This window comes from Dreissena polymorpha, chromosome 9 (genome assembly GCF_020536995.1).
Source record: "Dreissena polymorpha isolate Duluth1 chromosome 9, UMN_Dpol_1.0, whole genome shotgun sequence".
NCBI classification, from domain to species: domain Eukaryota; kingdom Metazoa; phylum Mollusca; class Bivalvia; order Myida; family Dreissenidae; genus Dreissena; species Dreissena polymorpha.
Genome location: NC_068363.1, coordinates 62,269,854 through 62,281,743, shown reverse-complemented (window position 1 = coordinate 62,281,743; position 11,890 = coordinate 62,269,854). Strand labels below are relative to the sequence as shown.

Here is an 11,890-nt window from a genome sequence, read left to right as displayed (position 1 = left end):
TAAAAAAAACAAAAACGTTAAATTATGTTTTCAGCAAAATTTTCGAGAATGTTTTGATTTTGCGAGTTGGTATGAAAGCTGCTCGCAATGTTTTGCAAGTAGAAAAAAAAAGTTAAATTCGAGCCCTGGATCACTGTGAACAGTCACGTGTCGTCCGTACGTCAGTTGGTGGAATCGCTTGCAACCAAACACAATTGCAAGTAGTTCGCGTTCAATGTTTGCATACAGCTTCTCACTTGCGGTCAAGCTTTTTGAAGCATACGCAATTGGCCTACCTTTCTGCCACAGGGAGCAACCTAACCCATTTTGAGAGGCGTTGCATTCAAGCACCAAGGGCTCCTTGGGGTCAAAGTTATCTAGAACTGGTGCATTCGTAATCACGGCCTTGACTTTTTCGAAAGCGCGCGATGATGGTCATCCCAGAGGAATTCTACTCCTTTTGCAAGAGCTCCTAAGGGGAGCTGTAATCTCTGCGAGATTTGGCGCAAATTTTGCCAGGTAGTTGACCATGCCTAGAAAAGTCTCTAACTCGGCTCGAGTTTGGGGGCTTTAAGATCCGTAATTGCGTTTTGTTTGCTACTGTCGGGTTTCAGACCTTGACTTGAAACAACATGACCAAAGAATGGCACTTCAGTCGCACCTATAATACATTTGTCCGGGTTAAAACGGACACCCTTGTTTTGAGCTAGTTTGAGCGCGTTGCGCAAGTTTTGATCATGCTCCGCCCTTGACCTGCCACTTATAAGAATGTCGTCGACAATACAATGGACTCCTGGTGAATTTTCATAAATTTCATTGCATTTCTGCATGAAAATGTCACCCGAGACTAATTCCGAACGGTAGTCGTAGGTAGCGGTACCTTCGAACGGTGTCGAAAAACACGTCAGTAGGGACGACTCGTGTCAAGTTTCACACTCCAATAGGCATGTGTGATATCAAGGATGCTAAAGTGCGTAGCTCCGGATAAGTCATTCGTAACGTCTTCTAACGTCGGCATTGGGTAATGGGGCCTGCAAATAGCGTCATTCAAAGCTTTTGGGTCTATGCATACCCTGAGTTTGCCTGTCTTAGGTTTCTCTATAAGAACTGTACTGTTAACCCACGCGGTTGTTTCGGTGACCTTTGTGATGATTCCATCGGAAACCATTCGATCAAGCTCAGCCTTAAACCTAGATTTAAGGCTTCTGCTGGACTTTGCGCGGGGGGTTCACGACGGGGACTGCATTTTCTTTCAAATGCATTTGGCATAACCTGGGATTTCCCCTACACCGCTGAATAGGGTTTTGAATTGAATTCGACATCACAGTGTCCTTGGTAAGAGGCGTCTGCTCTTTTGGGGAGTTTTCAACTGAATATGTCAATTTGATCATTTTAGATCAAGTGATGATTTGAGGCCAAGTAGTGGAGGGGCTTTGTTCCGACTACATAGAATAATGCGTCTATTTGTCTGATAAGTGGGCCAGGGGAGACGTACTTTACTATAACCTTAATTAGGTCACCTGAGTATGAGGTGAGTTTACTGTCGGGGGGTTCCAATGGGCTGCTCAGCTTAAGATTGCGAAATGTATCGTGAGGGATTATATTGCACTCACTTCCTGTATCAATTTTGAAATTGACCGGAGTCATATTTTGCCCAATTGAAATTTGTACAAATGCACGGTCTGGAGATTGTGAAGAATGTGCACTTACCACGTCAACGAAGTACTCTAAGGTGTCGCCGGAACCACAGTCACTGTGTCCACAGGCACCTTCCATAACACTATTGTCAATGTCATGCACTGACTTGTGCGCACTCCATTGTTGTCTACACTTAAAGGCAAAATGGTTGAGTTTGTGGCACTTTCTGCACTTCTTTCCGAAGGCAGGACAGGATTGTTTGTTTGGCCCATGGTTGTTGCCGCAGTTGTCACAGGGTTGCTGTCTATGGTGTTGCTGTTGTTGTTGTTGTGGGTACTGCTTGTGCGTTGCCTGGCGTCGTTTCGGTCCTAATTTCCGCTTGGAGGCGATAGCGTCCACTGGTGTTGCCGTCATTGACGTTGCACCGGTTTGATTGGAAACAATGTTCATTGATGCCATTTGATGTTGACAGTATTCGAAACTTTGAGCAATCTGAATTGCCTTATCGAGAGTCAATTTGTCACCCTCGTTGATCAGTTTTTCACGAATTCGTGTGTTGTTGGTACCGATCACTAGTCTGTCCCGTATCATCTCGTCTTGGATGCCATTGTCTTTAAATTTACAATCTTGCGCTGTAAGGCGGAGTCGGGTGATGAACTTGTCGATTGAGTCTGCCCCTTGGACTTCATTGTAAAAACGAAATCTGGCGAAGACAGAGTTGAGTTTCGGCTGCACATACGTTTGAAATCTCTTGTAGTGTGCCTCTAGACTTTTGTTTTCCTCGTCAAAGAGCTGCCAAGTTTGATATACGTCTCGCCCTTTGTCGCCAATCCATAGAAGAACGTAGGCGATTCTTTCTTCTTCTTTTTTGTCCTTTAATGGTCCTTTGAACACAAGTTCGGTGTGACGCTTGAACTTTTCCCATGCTTCAGGTAGATTTGAACTCTCCCAGTCCATGCTGGGCGGTGTAATTCCTGACATATTCATTGTCACTGTTTAGTATCCCGCGCGTCGTGAACGAAATCCAGTTGATATCAGTTTATGTGAACGTTAAGTCCGTTATTCTGACACCATGTTGTATATTGTGTATTTATTATGTGAGTGTCAACACTAATGTGAAGGCAATATCACAAGATACACGAGCTTCTATTCTACGATTTTATTGTTACATATTTACAGTAGCATATGAGCGTCTATACAGTTGCGCTACTAGATAGCTAATGCGCAGGGCTTATCACCGGAGCGGGATAAAGCGGGAATCCTTAACACGTGGTTGATCACGTGAGTATTGTAATGTTCTAATAATACAACAATCCGTTGTTAATTTGAATGTTATTTATCATTTTCGCCGCGCATCGCAAAATTGTCGTCTGCTTGCCGCCATCTTGGGCGTGTGTAAAACAGGCGTTTACAATCGGGATACATCGACTATCGTCGGTATCCTCCGCAATATAGAGAGAGATGTGGATAGCAACGTAAAATCGTATTCGGCTAAATTCGCGAAAAATATGTATGTCAGTTGTTGTTCGGCGACGCCTCGGCAACTCGATCGGCACTCGTTCGAAATTATTGCTAAATTACATAGTAATCTTATTGGTTTTATTGGGAAAATTTTGTCTTTTTTGGGAAATTTTAATCAAATTTTGGGAAAAAACGTCAGTTTTTGCAATTGGGAAGCAGCCGAATATCAGCTGTAATTTCTGGCAAAAAAAATCACTGAAACCATTAATATTGTCTGGCATTAATTTTCGTATATTTCGTCAGTCGACCAATTGACGGAATTCAACGATCCTAACGAACAATTATTTCCCATATTTGAACAAATGTGAGACTGAATTACCAAAGGCATGAGGCACTAAAATGCACGTAATCCACGCATTATAATACTCCGTCTGTTGCGTAATCAAGATAAATCCGGTTTTGACACAAAAGGGGTGTAGATTACACAGTGTACTTAACTGACACGTGACTTTGCTCTAAAACGCGAAAGCAGTACAGCTGTATCGACTGCGTTGACTTCGTTTAGGTAGAATTGTAATGATAAGCGCTAATTGTTAACAACTTTATTACCCATTGTGTGTATTGTGTTTTTTCAGTGGTTGTTGCAGAAGATTATACAGCCTCCACGCACCGGATTAGATCCGGATCAAAGACAATAAACAAAATTAAAAGATGGTTATGTATATACTTACCGTATACATTCTCTGCATTGATTTCAAATAAATACAGAACATTTTGATTTGTGTTTGGTTGTTTGCGTTAAACTACAATACAGGTGTAAAAAATGTTTGTGCTTCGTTAAATATGGGCTATCGATCTTTTTTAATCATTGACATCTTTTACAAGTTTTACCATACATGTTTCAAATAATTGTTACTTGTAGCAATTGAAAACAGGTAAAGATAGAATTAGCAATCATGACGATTAGTTCCATCCAAATGTAGGGAAAATGTTTTCAAAAATTCACTTTTATTTTTGCGCGATTTCCAGGAAATCCTCGGAAAGCACGTGTTTTGAATGACTGAGTATGACGCAATAAAACATTGCTTTGTATCCTATTGCATTTAATCTAATTTAAACTCACTCATCCATTGGTTGTAACAATTAAATCTGAACTTTGCCCTATGAAACCGCTGTCCAATATTGCACTGTTAATTTTATACTTCCGAAAATTATTGTACTTAAAAGTGATCAAATATTTACGATGCAAAACCTCTTGAAACTTTATTGAAAACTGACCTAACTGTTTGCTAACACTAATTTTAACCAATAATCGTCGCACCTTCTCTAATTTGCGCCGATAAAGGTAAGATTGTTATAAGTTTGGCCATGATAATAAATGAATAGGACCAATTGGCAACTGTCTTCACTGTTTCAAACACTCGTTAACGGTTATTCGGTCCCACTAATCCGCTAATCATAATAATGATACACTAATGGGGGCAAATTACTGATCACCTGATAACAAAAGACTAGTATATTGATATGTGACAAACAGGCCCCACTTCCTGCAAGTGACTCTCAAGTGTCCTCCCTCTTTCCCCACTACGAATGTTCGCAACCGCGATATATTCGGACAACGAATCGGATATTGTTGACTGAAGCATTTTTTTCAAAGTCAGGAATTGGCGAATTTAAGTGCTGACGAAAACGTCATTTTTATAAAAATGACGAAATTTAGTGCTGGCGAAAAAAATAAATGATTTCACAGTATTTCCCAAATAAAGGTTGTTTTTTTTTTTTAATGAACTTTAATTTATTTACTTATGCAGCTCTATAGCTAGAACCTTAGTAAATATAATATAAACAACTCGACATCAGTTATTCTCTATTTTAAGGTATTTCTTAGCCAAAAATCAAATACACTAATTTCCAAATTTGAAGATTTCACGACGCATTTTTTCCAATTTCAAGGTTTTTTACTACTCAATATTTTCCAATTTTGAGGGATTTCACTACTCAATTTTTCGCAATTGGACCGGTACAGGTACTTTTCCCAATATGACAAAAAAAATCGCTGGCCCACATAGACCACACCCACCCAAAATTGCCTTTTACTATAATTTCTTTCATTTCTACACCGATTCACTTCAAATTGATACTGAAATTCTCTTATGACAATACGGTCACGCTCAACTATGCATGACAATACAGTCAATCTCAACTATGCATGGCCCAATTACCAACCCTGAGGCGCCCCCACCCACATAGGCCACACCCACCAAAATTGCCTTTTACTATAACTTCTTCATTTCTACACCGATTCACTTCTAATTGATACTGAACTTCTCTTATGACAATACGGTCAATCTCAACTATGCATGGCCCCAATTAACAACCCTGGGGCGCCCCGCCTAAATAGGCCACACCAACACAAAATTGCCTTTTACTATAATTTCTTCATTTCTACACCGATTCACTTCTAATTGATACTGAACTTCTCTTATGACAATACCGTCAATCTCAACTATGCATGGCCCCATTACCAACCTTGGGGCGCCCCTGGGTCAAACATGCGGCGTGGGGATACGCTTCGGCCTCTGCCGCGCCATTTCTAGTTTAACTTGTATTGATTAACGATGTGTACATATGACACATGGTTTCATGTTTCAATTTTTGTTTTCAATCCTACTGTGCGAAGTCATAAAGTACTGTTTATTGGAATAAAGCGGGTGTACACTATGATTACGCTGTATTCTTCAGTATCGTCAGGATCAGCGGGTCACGTGAAAGCCAATATGGCGGCGGTCAATTTATCGACTCTGGGATTGTCTATTTGTCAGTTACTGCAGCTAGCCATTCTTAAGATCAAAGCGATATCAACTTCGCCGAAGATTTTGAAAGCCGATTTACCATCTATTGTCGCTTTACCCAATTAAAGCCCGCCTACAGACGGAGCGTCGTTGTATTGGAAAATCAATATTGGCCAATGAGAGCGCACACTTTGTATGACAGCACTCGTAGACTGGCAATACATGCAGTTAAATCATGCAGACGACTCGTGACGTACATGTAATTGCCACAGAAATCTTGGCCAGTTACTTAGAAGACTGATGATGGCAACCAGCTGTAATCCTCATGGAAATCGTGCATTTCATGCATAATACTGTCAAAAACATTTATTCGAATCGTAAAGAGTTTAAACAAATGATTCTTGAATTCATTACGCAACTGTTAATGTTTTGTTAAAATATCAAATGAGTATAATTAAATTTGTAATACGAAACCCCTCCTGAATGGCGATGTTAATGCGTTTGTAATCCGAACACACACTTCTGCATGTAAATGTTAACGCGACGTTAACAAAATTTTATTCGTGCTTCAAATTAGCAGTGTCAATATATTTCGTGTTGACCCTTTGTCTTAATAAAAAGGGCGCGAAAATTATGCAGCATGTACAACGTCACGTCATTTGCATGGAAAGCATGGGTGTATTGAGTGTTGTATTTATAAACAAACACACATCACATCAGGGGATTTACGCATGTTTATTGGCAATATTTCATCAAATCTATAAATAGTCACGTATGCCGAAATTTATTTTATGACGTTTGTGTTACTAAAAATTATTGCGCACTTTCATAGTCAATATTTACCAGAAAGTGTTTTTAAAATGGAATAAACGGGATTATTGGGTAATGAATAGAAACTTGCAAAGTAGTAAGTATGCAGTAATAGTCGGGTTGATACGGATGTATTTAGGAATCGTTCGAGTCGGGATCTTTGCCGGAGAGTTATAAAACAATTAAAACAATATATGTTTATAAATGACTTTATAGCGAGAGGGGTTTCTTAAAGAGTCATAGTGCACCAAATTTCGTTTTTTGACACTGGTTTTGTTAGAGTTACATGTATAACGTCAATGACACGTTAAATGAAAAAAAAATCAACGTCGGAAGGTGACACGCTCCCGAAGCCACCCCTGTCAGCCCCGGGGTGCCTGAAAAAAATTCATGTGGAAAGCACTGCATTATAATAGTGTCATGTTCTGAGCCTTTTATTGTGCTTTGTCTTATGGTTGATTCAACACACCTCTTACACTTTCGATTGTCCATGAAAATGTTAAAAAAACGACACACCCATACCGTTGAGAATTAGTGTAATATAATACTATATGTAATTTATTATATGGCTTATATATATCTTTGTTTTGGGAAATTATCATTGTTTTTATTCTTCAGACCACCTTTACTCTGATGTTAATGGGTACCTCGTATTTTTATGAATATGAAATAAAATTTATAAATATACACTAATGGTACTAAATATAATGTCGAATTATTTTTTAGGTGTAAGAATGTTAATATTATAATAATTCCTATTACTTCTCAATTTATTGACTAAACAGCTAGATGCCTGTATGCATATGTTTGACGTAATTGTAAACAATGCCAGTGGTAATAAAAATCCCCGATTATAGATATAAATAATAACAATCAACTTTTATATTATGATCATCAATATTCTCTGCCAAAGAAAGTTACATGTTTAGCCTCGTTTCTGAAATTCTACGCGTCACATGATATCTAAAAACAGCGGTAGTATTGTGAAACTGGTCTATTTCAAATATTTAAGCAATGATAATTATCAGGTAACTGACAGAAACTAGATGCTAAAGCATATAGAAAATGTTGATGATTCAAGATCTTCATAACTAGATTGTTTTAAAAGTGATGCACATAATTGTATTTATAAAACATTCAGTGTAGACAGACTACAGGCTCCATAGCCTACTCTGGCACATGCATTAAGTTTCATTTTTGAAGAGCGCCAGTCAAATTGATTCCATAGACTACAGAGTATAGTTCATTGATCTCTGTTACAGGAGCAGTTATAATGGAGGAGGAGGAAGAGGATCTACATGTCTGTTTGGTCTGTAAGAAGTCCATCCGTGGACTCATGAACTATGTTAATCACAAGAAAAATGAGTGCTCTAAGAAGAACATCAAGTCAGAGCTAGCTAGAGAGTCTCACGATGATATGTTCTCTCAGAAGACAGAAAATACATGTTCTTCAGACAGCAATGAAACCTTGGAGGGAAACAATCAGAATTACTACATAGACCAGTCCTTTGCACACAACACAACACAATCTGTCGGGTATTCAGATGCAGAGATGTTTGCTTATCCTGGAAACACTTTCTTGTCAACCAATATCCCCGCAGAGAGCTCTGATGTGAGTGCACGACAGTTTCCAATTGGGAATGATGATTTCATGAAAATTGTTCCTACAAATACGCTTGCTAGACAAAAAGATGGCGACCTTAACCTTTCTGTGTACACCACAGCTTCAATGTCACTGTCATTGAGCAGTCTGAGCCCAATATTTACTACATCGGGGCTTGCTTCTGGTAGTTCTAAAGATGAAGAGAAAGATGAACTGAGGGAAGTGACAGAAGACCATGGCCTTTTAAGTGCTGTGGAGATCAATTCATTACGCCCAAGTGACTTTGATGGTGGAAAAGGCAAAAGATTGAATATTGGTACCTTTGTTGATTCCTTTCCATATGAATCGGAAGGTTCGATGAACAGGAAATGTGATGACGATAAGGAAGTTGTTGATGATTTCTTTCAGTCGTTAGAACTAATGAGTAAAAGCGAACGAAAGACTGGGAGGGGTAATAACTATAACCAATTCCCCATATCACATATCTTGAATAACCTGACTTTCAGCAGTGATGAAGAAGACATGGAATTAAACTTTGATGAAGATATGTCCTTTGACAGCCTAACTGATTCTGGAGATGACTGTAGACCACCTAGATCACACACTGGGGGGAAGTGGGAACCTGGGAACAAACCTGCAGCTGCTGCCAAAAACAGGTGGGATATAAGTGTTTGATAATTGCACGGATGTAAACGTCTGGTACATTCCATTGCTTTGCTTTCTAGCACAATCACCCCCGCATTATCTTAAGTAAACTGGGACTTGGGTAGACTAAAAATATGTCAGGGGGCACTGAAAATCATTGGATGGTATACTTGGTTTATTGTAAGTGACTTAATTGTGCTGTTAACTAAGTACGTATATTTAAGCATCCATATAGCATTGACACGAGTGACAAAAAGAGTGAGACAGATTTTTAGCTCACCTGATTGCTCAGGTGAGCTTTTGTGGCCGGTCTTTGTCCGTCCGTCCGTTAACATTTGCTCGTAAACACTCTAGAGGCCACATTTCTTGTCCCATCTTCATAAAACTTGGTCAGAAGCTTTGTCCCAATGAAATCTCGGCCAAGTTCGAAACTGGGTTGTGCCGGGTCAAAAACTAGGTCACTAGGTCAAAAAAAGAAAAACCTTGTAAACATTGTAGAAGTCACATTTCATGCCCAATCTTCATGTTACTTTGTCAAAATGTTTGTCTTAATGATATCTTGGGTGAGTTCAAAAGTGGTTCTGATCTGTTGAAAAACATGGTCGCCAGTGGGCGGGGCAGTTTTCCTTATTTGGCTATAGAGAAATCTTGTAAACACTCTAGAAGTCACAACTTTTGCCCAATCATCATGAAAGTTTGTCAAAACATTGGTTCAATTGATGTCTCGGACGAGTTCGGAAATGGTCGCGATCGGTGAAAAAACATGGCCGCCAGTGGGCGGGGCATTTTTCTCTATATGTATATAGTGGCAGTTTTCCCTATTTGGCTATAGAGAAACCTTGTAAACACTCCGGAAGTCACAATTTTAGCTCAATCATCATGAAAGTTGGTCAAAACATTGGTTTAATTGATATCTCGGACGAGTTTGAAAATGGTCGGGATCGGTGAGAAAACATGGCCGCCAGTGGGCGGGGCATTTTTCTCTATATGTATATAGTGAAAACGTGGACACAGTAGAAGTCACATTTTTGGCCCAATTTTCATGAAATTTGCTCTGAATATTTGTTTCCTTGATACGAGAGTTGAGTTCAAAAATGGTTCAGGTCAGTTGAATAACATGGCTGCTGGGAGGGGGGCAGTTTTCTCATTATGCGCCCCCGCCCTTCCCCCCCCCCCCCCCCCCCTCCCCTTTCGAAGAAGAGGGGGTATATTGTTTTGCTCATGTTGGTCCGTCTGTCCACCAGATGGTTTCCGGATGATAACTCAAGAGCGCTTATGCAAAGGATCATGAAACTTCATAGATACATTGATCATGACTCGCAGATGACTCCTATTGATTTTCAGGTCACTAGGTCAAAGGTCAAGGTCACGATGATCCGAAATAGTAAAATGGTTTCCGGTTGATAACTCAAGAACCCTTAGGCCTAGGATCCTGAAACTTCATAGGTACATTGATCATAACTCGTAGATGACACCTATTGATTTTCAGGTCACTAGGTCAAAGGTAAAGGTCACGGTGACCCAAAGCAGTAAAATGGTTTCCAGATGATAACTCAAGAACGCTTTTGCCTAGGATCACGAAACTTCATAGATACATTGATCATGACTCGTAGCTGACCCCTATTGATTTTCAGGTCACTAGGTCAAAGGTCAAGGTCACGGTGACCTGAAATAGTAAAATGGTTTCTGGATGATAACTCAAGAATGCTTATGCCTAGGATCATGAAACTTCATAGGTACAATGATCATGATTCGCAGATGACCCCTATTGATTTTCAGGTCACTAGGTCAAAGGTCAAGGTCATGGTGACCTGAAATAGTAAAATGGTTTCTGGATGATAACTCAAGAAGGCTTATGCCTAAGTTCATGAAACTTCATAGGTATATTGATCATGACTCGCAGATGACCCCTATTGATTATCAGGTCACTAGGTCAAAGGTCAAGGTCACAGTGCCAAAAAACGTATTAACACAATGGCTGTCAAGGTCACGGTGACTCAACTTAGAAAAATGGTTTCCAGATGATAACTCAAGAATGCTTACGCCTAGGATCATGAAACTTCATATGTACATTGATCATGACTCGCAGATGAAATAATGATGAAACTTGACCAGGATGTTTGTCTGGACAATATCTAGGTCAAGTTTGAAATTTGGTAAAGATTGAATGAACCGACTCCTCTCAGGTGAGCGAACTAGGGCCATCTTGGCCCTCTTGTTTAAGTGTGGGACATGCAAATGGAAGGTGGGTAACATATTTTAACAAGATGTGTTTGTGAAACACTATGTCCCCCCCCCCCCCATATATTTGACCTTTGACCTTGAAGGATTGCCTTGACCTTTCACCACTCAAAATATGCAGCTCCATGAGATACACATGCATGCCAAATATCAAGTTGCTATCTTCAATATTGCAAAAGTTATGGCCAATTTTAAAGTTTGATGCAAACAAACAAACTAACAAACAAACAGACTGGGCAAAAGCAATATGTTCCCCAGTATAGACTGGGGGACATAAACTGACGAGACTTACAAATGGAAGGAGAGACACCCTCTGTCATTGTGTTTTAGCTAAATCCCTAGTAAACTACTGGTAATATAGAACTAGTAATAATAACCACACAACACTATATAGAAATCTTTTTGTATGGTAAATCTGTTGGTCCATCTCTCCTTAAACTTGGTTAAACTGTAAGAGCATGCATCAAGGGATATTAAATAACTTGGCAGATAAGTTTAAATAAATGAAAAATTGTGTTGTGGCACTCAACCACATGACTATTTCTTGTTCAAGATTATAATTTATGATGTAAGGTAAAATATATCATTTAATTGTAAAAATATGATCTTATCTTTTGTTTTATCATTTGCTTGACCATGTCATTAATTATTTTAATGCAACGCTTTTTAAGTATCTGTCATTAATAAGATTTTTTGTTGTCTCTGTATATACATGTAGTTT

General features: G+C 39.3%; 1 protein-coding gene across 1 annotated transcript in view; it reads left to right on the top strand.

Moving 5' to 3' along the window:
* LOC127845226 (uncharacterized) overlaps positions 1-11,890 on the top strand; it is a 112,276-nt gene that overhangs the window by 92,141 nt on the left and 8,245 nt on the right. Inside the window, exon 2 of the mRNA XM_052376028.1 lies at positions 7,943-8,939. Within this exon, the coding sequence (XP_052231988.1) occupies positions 7,954-8,939 (986 nt within the window). The 5' untranslated portion in view covers positions 7,943-7,953. The remainder of the gene's footprint in view (positions 1-7,942; positions 8,940-11,890) is intronic.